The sequence below is a fragment of the Exophiala aquamarina genome (assembly GCF_000709125.1).
Source record: "Exophiala aquamarina CBS 119918 chromosome Unknown aczIA-supercont1.2, whole genome shotgun sequence".
NCBI lineage: Eukaryota > Fungi > Ascomycota > Eurotiomycetes > Chaetothyriales > Herpotrichiellaceae > Exophiala > Exophiala aquamarina.
The window spans coordinates 3,137,511-3,156,158 of NW_013550586.1; the positions used below are offsets into that span (position 1 = coordinate 3,137,511).

Sequence of the window (18,648 nt, forward strand, 5' to 3'; positions counted from 1 at the left end):
CTCCATGTCAACATAACCACCACCTCCTTGTCTCTTGCTCACTACGCTCAATTCTCATTGCTCTCTTCAAGGAGACTGCTCCCGACTCTTCTGGAGCTTGTTTTCTCCCCTTTTTTCGCACGCCGCTTCTGCTTTCCACTTACCTCGCTCTCCATCCATCTCCCTAATCGTCCTAACATTTCATCAACATAGCAATGGCAGAAGTCCAGTCCCGCACCGGTGGGACAAGAGGCCGTGGGGGTTTTAGAGGTGGCAGAGGTGGCTTTCGAGGTGGAAGAACCCCCAGCAGGTCGCAACACAAACCAGACCAAGAACAAGAGAACATCCCTCCCACCTCACTCGATGACCAGGGCGAAGTCGGCCTGCTGAAGAAGAAGTTTGGTGACAAAGTCCCCTTACTGCGTGAAATCTGCCCGGGCTGGAGTGACGAAGATCTGGTTTTTGCCCTGCAAGAGACTGACGGTGACCTGAACGCCGCCGTCGACCGAATTTCCAGTGGTATGCGACTTTGTTAACCTTGGGTCTTCAATCCAGTTCTTTTACGCTAACTTTCACCCTTAGGTACCATCTCGCAGTGGGGCGAAGTCAAGAAGAAACATCCAAAGCCCAAAGATGCCCCTCCCGTCTCTGGCGATGCTTCAAAGGGACGTGGACGCAACACTGCTGAAGGTCGTGGAAGAGGCCGCGGTGGTGCAGACCGTGGCAGCGCTCGGGGTGGACGTGGCGCTAAATCTGCCACTCACACCAATGGCACAAAGGCTACGAAACCCACAGATGAATGGGACACCACTGCGACACAACAAACCACCGAGGCAACTGGAGGTTGGGACGCTGCTCCCGCAAATGGCGATGCTCCTGTTGCAACTGGCGACTGGGCCAACGAACCAGGCAAAGACTCCCTGGCCTCTCTTCAAACAGAAGAACCCAAGCCAGCCTCTAGTGCCGCACCAGCTGCAGCAAAGCCTGGTGGCTGGGCTGGTTTGTTCGCCAAACCTCCTCCTGCGCCCAAAAAAGCTCCTGCTCCAATTCCTCCCCCTTCTGCTCCCCAAGTCGAAGAAGTGTCTGTCGAATCCACTCCTGCCGTCCAAGAACCTCCTACTGCTGAACTTGACACTCCACCTCCCATCGAACCTGTAACCGCCGAAGACGGTACGAGCGAGCTGCCATCTGCACCTCATTCGGATACTGGAAAAGATCTGACTCCATCTAAAGATGAACTCACTGAGAAGAATCTGGAGAGGTTGCCTGACACATCTAAGCCGCCGCCATCCGCCACTGCCGCAAGCACCGTCGCCAGCACGCAAGACCCTCTCGCCGCTGTTGAGAACACCAAACCCAGCATCCGTCCTGGCCTGTCGGGCTATGCAGCCACTGCCTTGAAAGCTACGGGTACCACTGGACGATCTGCAAGCTATGCGCGAAAGGTGATGGAACAGCAAGAGGCGGTAGTTATGCCGGGAAATCATGCCATTGAAAAGGCCGCGGTCCAGTTTGGCAAGCTTGGGCTAGGTTCGGATGATGTTGATGTCGATGAAGATCGCGAGGAACCAGAGACACGAACTCAACTTCCCGACGATTCACCCAGCGCTCCACGAGCTTCTTTGCCCCCCCCTCTACCAGAAACACAACCACAATCGGCCGCCGTTCCCACCCAGCCATCAGCCGAAGCACAGCAGCCTCAGAGAGCTGCGCCCGGCCTCCCACCAGCTCCACAACAAGCTGCCCAACCTTCTCCCCAGACAGCCTCGGCGTATGCTGATCAATATCGCTACAGCCAGGGCCAGAAGCCGTATGATCCTTTCAGTCAACAAGGTCCAGCTTCGCAGGCCCAAGGTCAATCCCAGGAGCCGTTCTCAAATCAAGTCCCCAATCAGCCCGCGACTGCCAGTTCGCAGAATGACTACTCTGCCTACTATGGCCGTGATGCGTACAGTTATTACGGTGCTTATGGTCATGATGCTCAGCGTACTGGCAGCGCCTTTGGGACGTCAGCACCAGATAGCCAAGGTCACTATGCCACTTCTCGTCCTCAGCAGCAGAGCGCGGGTCAGCAAGATGTCCAGGGTAGCGGGGAGAATACTCCAGCACCTGGTCAACCTGCTCAGCAGCCTTCTGGTCATCTGCAGCAGAATCAAGGCCACGGATACGCTTATGGCTATCCCAATGCCTACAATCAGCAATATCCACAATACAGCGCTTCTTACATCAATCAAATGAATCATCGTTATGGTGCAAATCGGCCAATGTTCGATGATGTTCGTCGTCAAGACAGTGACTATTACGGTAGTCAACAGTACAATTATGGCCATGGTCAAAATCATTACGCTGGCTACAAGTACGGTCAACCCCAGGCTTATTCCTACGAGCACTCTTCGTCCCCTGCCAATGCGGGCAGCTTTGGCCGTGAAGGAGGTTATGGACGAGCAGGCTCAGCCCAGCCTTCAGAGACACAACAGACTGCGGCGGGTGGCACGGCTTTCGGTGGCACGGCTGCTGACCCATTTGGTCGCACCTCTTCCGGGTTTGGACAAGGACAGAGCCTTCAGCAGCACGCTTCGCATCAAGGGAGCGATGATCCAAGCAAGGTGTCTGGCCCTAGCCCTTCTCTTCCGGGAGGCCGTCCAGGTTCCGCGGTCAATAGTCTTCCTGGTCAACAAAGCGCTCTGCCTCCTCCATCGCAACATTCGAATCAACAAGCGTTCGGTTATCCTCAGTATGGTGGACTAGGTAATGCCAGTGGTCATCAGAGTGGTCATCAAAATACCGGTTACGGGGGTGGTTATGGATCCAATTCTGCATTCGGGGCCTATGGTGGTTACGGCGGTGGCAGAGGCTGGAACGGCAGCTATGGCTCAGGTCATTGAGCGTAGCTGGCTAGCGAGCATCGGGAAAGTCGTCTCTCTGTCTTCTTTTTCATTACGGGGTCGAAACTCTCACTTCTGCGAGGGGTGAGGCGGAGCAAACGGCGAAATTGTGACCTTTGCGAAAACTCGGAGGGTACTGAGAAGTTGTCCTTTTCTTATTTGCCTGTACTTGTACACAAAAACACACACATCCTCCTACTACTGTCGACTCGAGGGTTGAGACTGGGAAAATGGGAAGACGATACCTTTTCGAGATTGTCATCAACAATGGAATGTCTCAAGGGAGACAGAAGTCTGAAGGGGAGGGAATGAATAGGGCATTGCCAAGCTCAATTAGCCAGAAGAAAAAGCGATGCTGCAACCTGCCTTGCGGCTTGATTGAATTGCATTAGTGACCATGCTGGTATTATAGGTAGAGTCCAGCCACTGCGGACCAAAAATGGAAATGCCTAATGTTTCGCTGTCCCAGATAACATCTACAATAGCAGTGACAAGCCATGGTAGGACTCACAATACCTGGTCTAGCCTCTCCCTGGTGAATTCTGTAGATTGTCATGTGATCCAAGTGTATGGAGCGATAGAGTGAGAACTGACGGAAGTCGTCGGCTGGGTGTTGAGGCCGGCAGCATGCATCTCCTCGCTCCGTCAGCATTTCTATGCGTTTATTGTAACTCGGTGCTTCCCTTGGCCTGGGAATAATCCACATTTTCCTAGCTTATGGATGCGTTCAAATACCAGGGACAGCCACCGAGGTGAGACAGTCATGGCCATTGGCGATGACGTTGGAACAGGCAACAAAGCCTCAACCCTGCTTTCGAGGCTGGGCATTGAGTCTCTCATGTGCCTATGAGGTCGAGATTGATTGGCGGGGCCTCATGCATCATTGCTGGCATGCTTCCTATTTTCTTGGTTTGGAACCTTTCGCAACGCATCAGGTAAGCCGCCGCTTAGTTGACGCGGGAACGTGGCTCTCTCCCGCATGTTATTCTGGATCCTGGGAGGTCTTTTGGCCCTGTTGATAAATTCCGATCTACTCATACAGCGCCATCTATCTCTACGTGGCTAAGGTATGTATTTCTAGTAAGCCTGCTTGGTCGACAAGTCCATTTCAACCTGGCGCATCACAAACAGTCATATTCACTATAATACCAGCCATCAACGCCCACCAAGGGAGGTCTCACTTGGTCCAGCCAGCAAGCTCAATGAAGTATCATCAACAACAATAATGATTACTACTCAATCACAAACATTAGAACCTCACCTTGTCATCATCGGCAGTGGCTGGGCAGGTTTCTATCTCGCCGAAAACATCAATCTCTCATCCTACAACGTCACCCTGATTTCTCCCCGACGCACATCCGCCTATACTCCACTCCTAGCATCTGCTGCAGTAGGGCTTTTTAACTTCTACCTGGCTGAAGAACCAGTCCGTTCTGCGTCGCGATGCGACCTGAATTTCGTGAAGGCCAATGTGTTGAACATCGACTTCACCCAGAAAATATGCCAGTGCACACCGGCGTTTGAGGAAGACCCGGGCCTGGAGAAAATCCAGTTCGAGATCGCCTACGACTACCTCGTCATCGCACCGGGATGCATCCCGAATACGTTCGGCACGCCCGGGGTGGACGAGTACGCCATCTTCATCAAAAACGTCAGCGACGCGATGCGCGTGCGCAAGACGCTGTTCGACCTCCTCGAGAAGGCGAGCTTGCCGTGTGTCAGCACCGAGCGTGCAAAGGAGTTGCTCCACATTGCGATCGTCGGTGGAGGACCCACGGGCATCGAACTCACGGCCGAGCTGGACGACCTGTGTCAAAACGAGCTGCGCAAGCTGTATCCACGGGTCGCCGAGCACGTCACGATCTCCATCTACGACGTCGCACCCCATATCCTGTCCGCCTACGACGCCAAGCTGCACGACTACGCCACCAGCCAGCTGAAGGCACGCAACGTGGACGTCGCACCCAACACGCGCATAGAGAAAGTCGATGGACAAGCCCTCTACATCAAGGACAAAGGCCGCGTCCCCTACGGCATGCTCATCTGGGCCACGGGAAATAAGCACGTCCCTTTGATCGAGAACCTCGACGTCAAGATCAACGAGAAGGGCCTCAAACGCATCCTTACGGACGACAAGCTACGTGTATTCAGAAAGCTGGACGCCACAACGGCCAACCCTTCTTCACCTTCGCCCGGAGTCTGGGACGGGGTCTTCTCCCTCGGCGACGCCGCCGACATCGAAGGCCAATCACTGCCCACCACTGCCGAAGTCGCAGTCCAAAAGGCCAAATACCTAGTTGAGAACTTCAACGCCTTGGCTGCCTCTGCTTCTGCCTCTGCCTCGTCCTCGTCTTCGTCCTCCTTCGCCAAACCCTTCATCTATACACAAAAGCAACTCGTCAGCTACATCGGACACCACGACGGGGTCATCGCTGGAAAGGGACCCAACGATTCAGGCTGGACGGGCCGAAGCGCCTGGCTCGCCTGGCGCAGCGGCAGCCTCATTTGGAACCGCAATTGGCGCAGCAGGGTCGTCATCGTGATTACTTGGGCGTTGAATCGTGTTTTTGGCACCGAGATGGCGAGGATGTAGATGTAGATCTGGGGCTGAGAAAGGGAGAGAAAAAGAAAATGGGCATAGGGGAGGGAGGCAGGTGGTTGGCTGCGTACTACTGATATCAAGACGGACTGGAAGGCCAGGTCGAAAACACGGATTGACGAAGGACGGTGAACTTGGAACAAAGAACCATGGGAATGGAATGAATGCACAAGCCGGATGTGGGAATGAACCACATTGAAGAATACGTGATACGATCGTCTAACGGCAGGGAGAGTCAACAATTTGTCTGCTCTCACCGAAAGGAGCTAGGGAAGTAGCAAGCTGACTCAGCGGCTATGGATTGTCGTCTTATCTATCCTCTATTCTGCTCTAATTCCTAAAACCAACTACGCCGAATCAGAAGAAGGGGGCGGGCCTTGTTACGAACATTACAAAAAGTCACACTGCTGTTGCGGCGACCGAGGGTGCCATGGCTATCTATATACGAGAGACAGAAACTTTTGCCACTTCGAAATAAATGATGAAAAGCCCTACACGATTGTCCCTAGATAGGTATGCTGAGAAGAGTGAGGCTAAAGCTATCAATCTCCGGATATCCGACTGGGCGCGGGCATTGAATTGACCCTGATTCCCTATCCTCTGGCTCATAGTTTACAGTACAGTTACCGACATTGCCCTCCTCTGCTCAACAGGCGTTGGCTAATGGCTGATAACGACAACGCAGGTGGTTGGCAGTAGCAAGACCGTTCCAACGCCGGCGCAAAGATCGCTCCTTTGATTCCATCACAACGTAGTGCCCTTGATCCAGTCAGTACTGTGGATGCCGATCTAAGAAACTCCAACAATTTCGAGATCCGATTGGACCTCCCAGAAATAAAACGACAAGTGCGCCATTTTCCGAACAAGAGATTCTCCGTCTTTCATGATTCCTGACAAGCTATAGACCTTATAGTCAGCCAGTCCGGCAGGATACGAAAAGTGGTTGCAGTCTGGAAACTACTTTTCTCTCTTCCTCATTCATCGTCATAGATACTCATCATTCGTCATACTCAAACCCGGCGCTGCTCCATAGCCAGCACCTGGGAGCAGGTCCTGTATGATGTTCCACGCTGCTCTCGTGGCCTGTGTTGCTGCCTCGGTTGTAATGGTAGTGGACGAGGGCGTCGGTCTTGAATCTCCCACAAAGCCATCAGTAAACCCCAGAATCATGCCAATCACCCGATAAAGTGCAACAAGAATTCTCCAAAGGCCTGGAGCGAGCTGGTCGAAATGTGTCCATCGAAAAACCATTGTCGGAAGAACCAAAGGAAATTCGGGCTCCGGCTCTGCGGGCCAGACATAATGCTCTGCATAGAGTGGGCGTGCATAAATCTCGCACATTACACATTCAATCAGATACCATGTCCATACGGTGATCGTTAGCCAGCCGAGCCAGGTAGGGCGACGTAGTATTCCGCGTTCTCCTTTGCGGAGAGGATAGAAAAGGAGAGGAATCGGCAGCGTGATAATGGAATACGTCATCGGTAACCAGGAGTTGAGATTCGGATAAGAGTGAGTGTGAGAGGTCGTTGTGCGACCACAGATTTCGCACGGTTGATCGGGGTCGGTTGGAATGGTATGAGTAAGAGCTTGTGGCTCATCCAACGTAGGAGAATGTGCTACTTTCTGCTCCAGTCGGGAAATGCCTTTTCTCGCTTCATGGAGATTTGACATTAGCCGTTCCATTCTTGACGTCAAATGACCGATAAACATGACTTCGCTATTGTTGGCTTCTCCTTCATGTTCACTTGTCATTTGTCTTTGCCGCAAAAATTCTTCCTCAGCACCAGCTTTGATCAGACCCGAAATATCTGCTGTGATATCCTCGGCGTTATTGAGGAGTTCTTCGAAAGACTGTATGGTGGCATCCCCAAGATTAAGTGTATCATCTCTGTACTCCGTGACACCGTTCGATATCAATCGCTTTTGTTTCGCTTCATTCAGGACATTAGCTAGAGCACTTAGTGGTACTACTGACCCTTGGGGTTTCAATAATTCAAGGCGCTCTTCACCATTTGAGATTCCCCGCATCACTTCTTGGCTGATAATCTGGTGTTTCTCGCCAGCTGCTTCACTAAATTTCTCAGAGACTGCACCATTGGTCAGTTCCTCGGTGACTTCCTCAATTGTTGTGGGGATTGGAACAGAAGGCCAAAGCTTGCCAGTTGGCAATGGGGTATCAATCCATCCGCCCGCATTCACATGCGGTGTTTCTGCATAATAAGGTGTATTCTCTTGTTGTCTTACGGTTTTGACGGTGTCTGGGAGGATTGTATCAGTCCAGGCACCAATGATCTTCGGTGTTTCTGCAACTGTTTGAGCGGCTCCACGGGGCAGCTCTTTCTTTCGAGGTTCTGGGGATGAGCCGTTGTCAGAATCATCACGAGGTAGAGTTGTTTTGGTGGCGTTGGTCAAAGCAGGCCGATTGACGATGCTTGTCGTCGGTTTTTCAGGCACAGAACTTGCCCTTGGTGTGGCACTGGCTGCCCGAGCTAACCTTTGCAAATGATCAAGAGAGTCTTGAGATAACAAACTCGTCTTTGGAGAAGATGTAAACTTGTTAGTGCTATTGGTCGAGGATCTGTGTAGAGACAACGGAGCATTCGGTAGTAGGTCCTCGTCAAGAACGGCTCTTCCTTCTGAACAAACTTCTGGTTCCACCCCCTCTGCTTTCGATTGCGCCGGTTGGCGTTCTTCTGGAACGAAAGTTCGGGAGGTCTTGCGGACCAAAACATTTGGATCTTTTTCTTGTATTTCTCCTAGTCGGTTTGTGGTGACCGCTTGCTTTGTCAGATTCTCAATTTCTCTCTCCCTTAGTGAATCATTAAGATTCGGTCGATTTCGGACGGGCGGGCTATCAGAGACTTGAAATGAAAGTCCTGTGAAGTCATTTTCCCACTTGCGAATTCGGTCGATAGATCTCTGTTTTTGAATAGAAGGGAAAGGAGATTGTGTAGGGGTGCTGTGAGGTGTCGGGTTTTGCTCAACTGATGGCAAGGGGACATCGGCCCCAGCTGCGGCCCAGTCGATCGGAGAGGCCTCCTCACTAGCCACCGACTCTGACTTTTCGCTGCGCCTTTCCGCTGTTTGCTGACGCCACTTAGCAAGAAATGAAGCTGTGGCTGCTTGTTTCTTCAGAGTCTGGGATGTAGCACCCGGTAAAGGCTCGGATAACACCGAAGTGAGGGTGTCGTTATTGGCCCCGTTGAAATCTTCAGTCTGTTCAGGCTCTTCACTGTGTGCTCTGGCATGGTTTGAGGGTCTACTCGCACGCGAGAATGCCACCAATCTTGGACCAAGTCCCGGTACTTCCGAGGGAACGGTGGAATTCCCTAATTCGCCACCCTGCACGCGTGTGGCTCTGCTAAAAGCAACAACCCTTTCACCCGTTCCAGATTCAGTGGGACTGTCACTGCCGGATACATGAGAACTGTGTGTTTGTGTTACGTTCGGTCTTGTTGCTCGACTAAATGCCGTAACTCGTTTTGGTGGGCTGGAGGAGGCGCTTGATTCCGATGGGGTTTTCTTGGGCTCATCTTTGGCCACGTCGACTCTGCCGTCGAAGGTAATGGGTCCTTTAGATAACGTCCCGATAGTACTTCGTTGGTAGGTCTGCCCGTTGAGCCCTTTAGAGTTCAGCTTGGGACTGTTCTTGAAATCAATCGGTATGCGACTCTGTCTGAGTTTTTCAAGTCTCGCCCGATCTTTTGCCCGATCTACAACATGAGGCGTCAACTTGGCTGCCAGCACTCGGTCTGTCATCTCATTGTGGAGATAGTCCAGCGTTGGAGGGTCTGACACGATATCCGCCTTGTCGAGTGGGTGATTCTCTTTCATGTCATCTTCAGATAGCTGGGCTGGATTGACTGGACGAGATGCGCGGCGAATTTGAGCATGGATTTCAGCAACCTGCTCCCCGATTACGGGAGTATCGATGTCCACATCAATCGTATCTTGCGGGCCATTTTCCAAATCCTCCTCATCACTATCAGGCTCCCTTTCTGTAGCAACCAAGTCTTCTTCATCTGCAATCCTCTGGTAGACATCTGTCATTCCAGCTGGAGGGCTCGAGAATTCGGACTGCGTTGTCATAGATCTGGATCGCGGAGGCGTTGACAAGCCATTTGTCCGCAGTGGGCTTCGGCTTTTCTTTTTGGAAATCGACAGCGCAGGCTGAAGATGTCGATCTGATCTTGAATTCCCATTCTCAGGATTTGGAGGTTTGTTTGATCTCTGATTTGACTCTCTCACGGTCTGAAGGGCGCGGGTGATGCCGACAGCGCGTCGGGGTTTGACCAGATTGCTCTTGGTAGGGCTAGGAGACGGAATGGAAGAATTTTCGAGGATGCTGTCGGTGAAGAAGTCATCGCTTGATACATTCTTTATCATCGACGCGAGAGAAGGGCGCTGTTTGGTCGACAGTGGATTGTTTTCTTTGTGCCGGGACATGGCGCGTCAAGTCGCAGGTGCGGGTCGTTTGTTTGGATCATACCCATGGGAGGTAAGTCGCTAGTGGATTTGCGATGGCGTCGATTAGTCTATCCATAAGGCTGTTTTGCGTACGAGCCGTCGAGACTGAGATTCTTCTTGAGGCAGCAAACAAACACCCAAATGGGTAACGTGGGATTGTCCACTTGAAGATGGAACTGGAATGGTGATGCAAGACAGACCGAGACCGCTTATCGGCCCATTTTCAGATAACTTGTGCCGCCGCTCTACAGCTGCCAAGAAGGCGATATTAAGGCGGCAGTGCAAATATTTCTTGGCATTTCTGCATCCCAAAACCGGAATTCAAGACAGTCATAATGATATTCCTTTCACATCTGTTCTTAGAGATAAATACACAGGTAGCAAGTGAATTCCTCCCATCGCCAGGCATTGAAATCAATAGGCAGATTCTCAAACAGAGTCTCAAATGTCATCCCTCAGCCTGCAGAAATGTGCTTCCACCTCTCTCTCGCCTCACTTTGCCTTCTCTCTATCTCCTCCTGACTGACCATTTCCACGCCCGCCTCAATTCTGCGCTCTCGATCTTCAAGCGCGTTTTTCACTTTCCAAGCCATCGCCGCGTGAAGTAGGTACAAAGCTCCACTAACCAAAAGCAGCGCAACCATCACATCCCATACTTTGGCGTTGCCTTTGGCGCCCTGGGGGCATTCATTACGCTGTAGCGACCCAGTAAAAGATTCTCGGCCGACACAAGAAGCCAGGTATATAATTCCGCTCACGAAGTAGCAAAATGAGATCGACGTTGAGAACCAAATTGCCAATCGCGGCGGGTTGATCCGAGCAAGCACGTGCAGATGTAGAGAAGGTATTGCATTGAAGAACGCGACCCCCGGCACGATCAGCGGCTGGATTACCTGTGCGCTGCAACCAGAAAGTATTCGTCAGATATCATTGTCTCGGTAGAGCTTGCGTCGCATACAGCATTATCTCCGGAGCAATTACTCACAAGTTCAAGTCTGCGTCCATGGACGAAATCCAGACTGCGCCGAGCGCGATCTCAACCATACTCAGTATAGCCAACACGAGCACAACCCAAGGCGCGTATGATGTCCATTTCGCCGTCTGTGCCCATCGCAGGTCGCCCTTGAATGAAGCGTCTGAGAGGCCTTCGATTCCCAGCATATCGCCTTAGGGAAGCTAGCCGACACCAGCCCGAAGAAAACGAATTTGGGGGGAATCTTGTGGCGGCAGACTAGGTGAAACCCCTTGCGAAATATCCTCTTTCAATGCCAGGCGCCACGATAAGTGAACATATATGCCAGCCTAGCAATAGAGTCCACGAATAGTACCACAGGACTTAGAAGCAAGATCGTTCGAGGGAGAATAAGAAACCAAGTTCAACATTCACTCCGGCCACCGATAAAAAACCGTAGGGATCAGCAAGCCCCTCACAGTCATCGCCTGGAAAGAGCGGCTGAATTTGCGACGTAAACACATAGTCGAGGTATCATCGTTCGAGAATTATTACCGGGCCCTCTTCCGAGGACGAATACGAGCCCCAGATCTGAACTCCACAGCCCTGTCATCAGGCCAGGACGCCTGATCGACAACTCTGAATCCATTTCCGGCTGGCGCTCAATCCTGATCGACAGCCGCTGCGACTTGGCCCCATGCTTGAGAGAGCTTAGTTGAAATGCTTGAACCTCCAAGACGGCGCCTAGACAGCCGTCTTCCTTTACTCTGTTTAGGTTCCAATGGATGCTAGATACAAAGGCTGACAGCGATTCCCTAGATACCGAGTCGGGTCGGGTTCTTTGATGGCTTTATGATCACTGATAGATATTTTGGGTGCACGTTTCAAATCAGCGTGCATGCTAAGTTCTGCTTGTCTTGTCCCTTGACTGGCCCCCCGCTTGTGTCAACAGCGGTTAATCAGGGTCTTCTCGAATAGCAACCACGATGTCTTCAAAGCGTTCTAGATATTCACAATCAGTATGAATTATGTCATGGGTTTGTATCTTGTCCTTTCCTGACCTTTTTTAAAGGTCTTACCCCACGCAATGTATTCGGCATGCATGGACAGAAAACGTCTTTGTTGCTTGGCAACGAGCGATGAATGATCATGCACAAACAGCATCAAAGGTTTCAAATCCTATGCTTGAAAGGCCTATAAAATGTAGCTCACCTCCTGCTGTGCGTGCAGATTGAGCTGTGGTTGGGCAGACATGCTCAATAGGCATCGACAGTCTTCTGATGACAGCGATATTGCGTCGCTCAGCTGCCCTACGGTTTCTTGTCGAGGGCCGAGCACGACATGGAAGATACAGCTTCCAGGCCACGAGAAAAAGAGAAATCGTACAGGGCGTCTTCCATTTGATGGCCTTTCGAAGAAAAAGTAAGGTTCTTTGCTTGCAGAAAAGCGCTTGAGTTCTCCCGCTTAGAGAGATAACTACGATGCCTCTTATCTTGCTTTTAGCTGTTCCAGAATACTTCGGAAATACGAAAGAACCGTGCATCATGATACATGCATATGCAGGATCTAGCGGCCATCTGCACCCTTTTCTGGCACCATCGACAAGGAGGATTGCAAGTTGGCGAAGGATTATGCTCAAAGATTGAAAGCAGGCATGAAAGTCTCAGCTTTAAGACTTTTACAACCAAGTGCAGCGTCATCTCATGGCCAATCTTGAGGAGGAAAGAAGAGGCTGGATGAAATTCCAAGGAGTTGTAACGAGATAACCTCTTACCTTCTCCGATTGCGGTGATAAGATAGGCTTAAGACGGCTGTAGAGATTCTGCTTTAGGCGTCCCCTTTATTGAGTTGATGGTGAAGTTTGTCTCTCTGGATGTGTTTCTTGTTTTTCAGGCATAAGACAGGCCTATGCAATCTTCGAGCGGCACGTGATGCCTCTCAGTGCCCAGGGGCCGGATTCAAAGGTAGGATCGGCACGGTGTGGAGGAATACCAAGAGCCAACTTCGCAAATATGAAGGGCGTTAATGTACTGTATGGACGAGCCTCAACAACTCGTTCGAGTTTGAGCACGGTCTGGTGTAGTGCTGGCTGTTTTAGGAATATTTGCAATGCCAAGCGACAGACCCCTAATCGCCTCAGCCTCATTCAAACGTCGGCCAACCGATTTCGGCACTCGAATTTGACAACACAGAAATGGAAACAGAGTTCTAGAAATTTGGAATCTCTGAAAAATGGATCGAGCAGTAGATCTAGCTTCATGGCACTCCTTTCCACGGTATAATAGTGCTGGCTGAAAATATGAGTGCAGCCCAGAATGTCGAGATTTCTGACAACGGTTTCTGACCTGGCTAAATTCTGACCTTGGGTATTATGACCCGGTTTTCTGACTGCTGAGAAATGCTCATGGAACAGACAATAGACGCTGGGAGACGCTCAAGCCCTTCTAACGAGCTCCAAACCATGCATTCGACCGAGTTCTATTCTACCGTCAGCATCCTCTGTGTATCTCGATTTCTGACCTTTGCTAGGTCTAATTGCTGACGACTGACGGTCCTACGGTTGCGAAGCACCTATTGCAGTAATGAATCATTTATAATCACTCTGACTTGAACATATGATATAAAGTAGCTTGTATTTCATTACTGCAATGGGCTCACGATCAAATTCGGTAGTCTTCTGACTGTATTCAAACCCACCCCCACCAATCATATCCTAAGATGATTGCCCCAGCTTCTACCATCTACCTTGTAAGTGGCGCTAGCCGTGGGCTTGGAAGAGCTCTCGTAGCTGCATACTTAGCTCGGCCAAACAATACCGTGATAGCCACAGTTCGAGACCCGACAAGCCCAGTATCCAAATCCCTGCAGGAGCTCTCAAAGGGCACTAACAGCTCGCTCATTGTCCTAAAGACCGACAGCCTGATCGAAACGGATGCACAGCAGGCCATTGATGAACTCAAATCTGTGCACAACATCACTTCCCTGGACGTTGTGATCGCCAACGCAGGAATCGCCAAGCTCTTCCCAACGGTCCAGGAGGTGCGAGTTGAAGACATCCTTGAGCACTACCGCACCAATGTTATCGGAGTCGTCCTCTTATTCCAAGCCGTTGTACCCTTGTTAAAGAACTCGACGAAAACACCGAAATTCGTCGTCATGGGCTCAGAAGCCGGAAGTATCGGTGGGATGGAGCAAGTCCCTGTCCCCAATGCGGCCTACGGGCCTTCCAAAGCGGCCTTGAACTGGATCACAAAAAAGATTCATGTGGAGAACCCCGATATCATCGCGTTCCCGATCCATCCCGGTTTTGTATGTAGTCCAGTATTCGGAATACCTTGTAATATATATTAATGCCATGAATTTAGGTTCAGACTGATACAGGCAACGCCTCCGCAAGGGCCTTCGGAATGGAAAAGGCGATTCTGACATATGAAGAGAGCATTCCTCCCATGGTCAAGCTTGTGAGTTTCAACCCCACTTTCCGAGGAGATTATGTCTTTATAAAGGCCCAATATACTGATCCAAATGTTGAAAGATCGATGAAGCTACACGAGAGGCTACATCTGGGAAGTTCAAACTTTATGATGGGTCCTCGCTTGACTGGTAATTGAAAAAAAGAACTACATCTGGCAGAAATGGAAATGAGTTCGTCTATTGTAGCGTGAAAAGAAGGACGCCATGATTGAAAGAGCTCTGACTGAACTTATACGATCTCATGTAGTCTGATCTACTTTCTTGATTAGTATAGCAATAGAGCAATCTCTTCTCACTTAATTTTACATCATCCAGGATCCTGCAAATAAGCCTCAACATAGGTTGTGTTGGGACGAAAATAGCCATAGTTAACCCAGCCCAGTGGGTTCCGGGTTCCTTAAAGTTAGGACCCAATCCAACCCTAAAAATATAGGGTTCGGCTAAGTTTAGGTTAAGTTAAAGTCTTAAGCCCCGTTTTAGGTTATCAATGGTGATATTCTTAAATTTTAGAAAGATTTTGAGATTTATTGTATAGAAACCGCTTAGATAGGAAGGAACTTTTTCCTAATTAGGAGGTCTTCTAGTCTACTTTAAAGTTCAGGCTACCCACCGGGTTCTAGGTTAATTTATTAAAATTGTAACCTCATGCTAATGGGTTAGGACTGTTAAAAGTGTGAACCCAGCCCAGCCTAGAGCCCACCGGTTACTCCAACCCATGTCAAGGCCTAGTTGTAGCACGAAGTCACAAGAGTGACATAAATTCCCTTTGGGCTGAGCGCCCGCGTGGCTCATAACCTGAGAGACAGTAATGAAGTCAAATGGATTGCTTGCTGCTCTCTAGAACCTGAGGGTAGGGGGACCGTCAGGAACAAGAGGCGGAGAAGGGGAACAACGAGGAAGAGGGAAAGTTAGGGCAACGATAGGTGTTCGAAGAGTTCTGACACTATGTACACGCTATCCAGAGCTATAGGCGTTGTTAAATACAAGACGAAAGAAGAAAACGTTCCTTCGAAGGGTTCTTACAATCGAAGGCCTTTGGAGGGCTACGGAGTCCTTCGAAGGAATTTGAGACACACTGAGATGTCTGGAACACCTCATAAGCCCTCCGCAAGGGACAGAATATCTCATCAGAGTATCTGAGCCCTCGATAAGGGGTTCTAAGAGGTCGGAATGTTTCTGAAATTTCCGAAGGAAGTCGAAAGGGTCGAAATGTCCGAGAAGCTTGTCGTTGTGCGTCAAGGCTGCGAGGGATGCTGGGTTGGGCCGTAACAGGAGCATTACTATATACACCTATTCTAGGTGGTAGGGTGGCCGAAACATGGTGGCTGGTCACCCTCTAACCGTGTTAACTCTGACACCACTTACAAGTTCCACCATAGGGAAGTGCTGGCTGGTTATTGTGTACAAGCTTCTCTCGTGGAAATTCAGATCTGAATAACAAGAAATGATGCCGATGAAATGAAATCAATGATTTGCGACTGTCGGTTCTCCAAGATCGATATTGCAAAAACTCCGGTAACTCAAATATCTTAAGATTTCAGAGCAACTCCCACTTTGGACCATCCCTTGCAGATTGGCTCTATCAATTTCGTGTCAAATTCAGCCGCATGCTGCAATGTAAGGGCAGCAAACATATTGAATGTGCAATCTGCGTCTAGATTCGGGTCCAGCATGGCACGGAACCAGACCTGGCCAACGCCTGACCATGCAGGCCCACGAGCCTCAATCGCAGCCCTATAGAAAGCGAAATTTGGAATGCCGGAGTTCTGATGTACGCCACCCCTATCGTACGCCACTGTCTTCCTGTCACTCCAGTGATAAGGCTGGGGCGGGTTGGACGTTCCAGGTTCCTCAAAATTGCGCAAGTGTGGCTTATGCCAATGCTGAGAGAAAGGCCTGTTTGGATCCGTGACCACGTAGCAACCTGACGGACTGTTCTCATTGCCATGAATGATATAAGAAATATTTTTTGGGAAGCCTGCCGGTGCTGGTGTCGGCTTCGGGCGGTCCAGTTGAGAACCGACAAATAATTTCTCCCCAACAATCCATGTTGACGTGGCAGCATCACTATCGCGACTCTGCTGATATTGCTTGTAAAAAATAGCGAACACATCTGCAAGATGCTCATTAAGTGCGCCAGTCTCGTCGCGATTCTTCAAGCCGCTAGTGTGCGCAATGATGCCGTGAGTGATCTCGTGGGCGATAATGTCATCTGCTGTCCAGAAATCGTAGAGACCAAAGCTGTCCCCATCTCCAAGAACAACTGTGCCATTCTTCCAGTACGCATTCATGCATTTCACTCCATAATGTATGCTGACCTGTATCGAATTGCCCTTCCCATCAAAGAACTTGAAACTGAAAGCATTGAGGAAGAATGTGTGGATTTTCCGCAGCCAGTGATAGAGGACATCAATCTGTATGTCATTCGTCGGTCTAAATGACTCCTCGTCCGCACGAAAGGTGCCAGGGATCTTCTTGTCATTCGCTGCGTCGTAGATTTCGAACTCCCCAAAGGCAATTCCAAAGCGCTCCTTACTCTTGCGTTTCGCCGTAAGCAACGAGCCTGAGACTGGCGTTGCCTGCAAGGCGTGGCCCGCATGTGTTACTTGCAAGCTCTCGAGTCTCTAGTTTTAGCTGCTGGTCGTCAACGAGAGCATGGAGGAATTCTTCCGGCACTACTGAGCACCAAGAGTCATCGAAATAGCTATCCGCCATCGGGGTGGATGATTGAGCAGTAATGCTAGCCGAGACGAAATTCAAGACTCCCGATTCCGCTTGCGGAACTTATTAAGAATGAACGTGTGACATTCTGTCCGCGGCAGGGACAAAAGTAAACTGTTGGGTGATGTAAATAGGGCAAGAGCTCAAGTCTTGAAATCCTCCACCATCAGGACCTCACGGGACACTGGGTTCGCATAGAGTTAATTCCGACGTTATGTGGTACTTTCCGGTTAAGATAAGCCATATGCGCGTATCATAGCTAATCTGTGATGGGAAGGGGACTGGTTATTCCTAAGACGGTCCGAGGGACTCGTCAGACTATATAGTATCCAAAGTACGTACTAGGCTAGCGCCTGGGCGCTCTCGGGGTCGCCTCGGATAGCGTTCGAATAGCTCTCGGAGCTAGTTCGGATGCGTCGAAGCGATGTAATAAACCACGGTCTTTACAATCGCTTGGCATCACTAACCACGAATCCACTGTGCGCAGGGCGGCACAGAGCTGTTTGGTCCCCTGCAATCTATCGGATATGGCAAATACTGAAGTCTAGGCTCTGCAGCTAATTAGCTGGATCGGACCATACGGGACTGAACACGTAGACGAGATAGTTAACACTACATTTCATCTTTCAGCCTCGTTGAATCACCAACCATCAAAGTTTGCCGTGCGAGAGAAAGATCACACCATATAATCTCGGAGGCCGCAATGGATAAAAAGCATCAATAGAGACTGGCGATGTTTGCAGTCTCCGAATTTGCCGTCTGTTGACCAAAGTTGAATTTCGCAGTTGAGCCATGGTGTCCTACGCGGCAAGCAACCCCGAATATAACACGTCCTTTGTCTGCCGTACTCAAGTCGGCCCAACATTCGGAATTGCCCCAATGTCTCAGAAACCCGGAGACGATGAAGAAGACGATGATCAGCCTGCCCTCGTTGGCTGGGGCGCTGTCATCCCGCGGTGGGTAGTCTCCCATCCAAAAATAACCAGGCTCTTGTACTTTGTCGATGCTCCAGCGTTCCTTTCCAAGGCTGATGCAGATTTCACCACACAGGCGGTTCATGAGGCTACCGCCAGATGGAAAAGCCTTGCTTTTGGGGTTTCTTTTGCAGCAACCTCCAACAAGACCGACGCCCACTTCAACGTAACATACGGATGATCATCTCCAACATCAGCCCCTGGCCTTTGGGCTACTGCCTTCTTCCCCAATGAAGACAGGAAGAAGAAGAACATCGACGCCTACTCGTACGCTTTGCAAACGCAGAATCGACCAGGCACAGTAAAGGTGCTACTCCACGAGCTTGGCCACATCCTCGGCCTCAGGCATGAATTTGCCATCACCAAAAGCGAAAGACCGCCTGCTGTCCAATTTGGCCAGAGCAATGCCGATTCGGTGATGAGCTATAGCTACCCTCCAGCTATTCAGAAGTCGGACGTCGATGCCATCAAGGAGTTCTACAGCAACTACAAGAACGGTGAAAAGATTAATAACGTTCCGATTGTGGACGAGACACCACGACTTCGGAATTCTTCCTAGTTTTTGGACTACTGATCAATGATTAAATCGATAAT

At 50.3% G+C, this 18,648-nt stretch overlaps 7 protein-coding genes across 7 annotated transcripts; 4 read left to right on the forward strand and 3 right to left on the reverse strand.

Annotated features, from left to right (window-relative positions):
• Positions 1–194: 194 nt before the first annotated feature.
• A1O9_02951 (uncharacterized protein) lies at positions 195–2,864 on the forward strand (the record flags this gene model as incomplete). The annotated part of the gene is made up of 2 exons (XM_013408521.1): positions 195–498; positions 562–2,864. 2 exons carry the CDS (start codon positions 195–197, stop codon positions 2,862–2,864), a joined length of 2,607 nt encoding a protein of 868 aa, XP_013263975.1.
• A 1,225-nt stretch (positions 2,865–4,089) lies between these two features.
• On the forward strand, positions 4,090–5,457 carry A1O9_02952 (uncharacterized protein; the record flags this gene model as incomplete). The annotated part of the gene is made up of 1 exon (XM_013408522.1): positions 4,090–5,457. One exon carries the CDS (start codon positions 4,090–4,092, stop codon positions 5,455–5,457), a length of 1,368 nt encoding a protein of 455 aa, XP_013263976.1.
• Positions 5,458–6,447: 990 nt separating this feature from the next.
• A1O9_02953 (uncharacterized protein) lies at positions 6,448–9,912 on the reverse strand (the record flags this gene model as incomplete). Its single annotated transcript, XM_013408523.1, has 1 exon — positions 6,448–9,912. The coding sequence occupies one exon, from the start codon at positions 9,910–9,912 to the stop codon at positions 6,448–6,450; it is 3,465 nt and encodes a 1,154-aa protein (XP_013263977.1).
• A 476-nt stretch (positions 9,913–10,388) lies between these two features.
• Positions 10,389–11,094, reverse strand: A1O9_02954 (uncharacterized protein; the record flags this gene model as incomplete). The annotated part of the gene is made up of 2 exons (XM_013408524.1): positions 10,389–10,833; positions 10,919–11,094. 2 exons carry the CDS (start codon positions 11,092–11,094, stop codon positions 10,389–10,391), a joined length of 621 nt encoding a protein of 206 aa, XP_013263978.1.
• Positions 11,095–13,603: 2,509 nt separating this feature from the next.
• On the forward strand, positions 13,604–14,492 carry A1O9_02955 (uncharacterized protein; the record flags this gene model as incomplete). Its single annotated transcript, XM_013408525.1, has 3 exons — positions 13,604–14,194; positions 14,251–14,346; positions 14,421–14,492. The coding sequence occupies 3 exons, from the start codon at positions 13,604–13,606 to the stop codon at positions 14,490–14,492; spliced, it is 759 nt and encodes a 252-aa protein (XP_013263979.1).
• A 1,396-nt stretch (positions 14,493–15,888) lies between these two features.
• A1O9_02956 (uncharacterized protein) lies at positions 15,889–17,055 on the reverse strand (the record flags this gene model as incomplete). The annotated part of the gene is made up of 2 exons (XM_013408526.1): positions 15,889–16,964; positions 17,046–17,055. 2 exons carry the CDS (start codon positions 17,053–17,055, stop codon positions 15,889–15,891), a joined length of 1,086 nt encoding a protein of 361 aa, XP_013263980.1.
• Positions 17,056–17,959: 904 nt separating this feature from the next.
• A1O9_02957 (uncharacterized protein) lies at positions 17,960–18,613 on the forward strand (the record flags this gene model as incomplete). Its single annotated transcript, XM_013408527.1, has 2 exons — positions 17,960–18,036; positions 18,295–18,613. 2 exons carry the CDS (start codon positions 17,960–17,962, stop codon positions 18,611–18,613), a joined length of 396 nt encoding a protein of 131 aa, XP_013263981.1.
• Between the last annotated feature and the right edge of the window lie 35 nt (positions 18,614–18,648).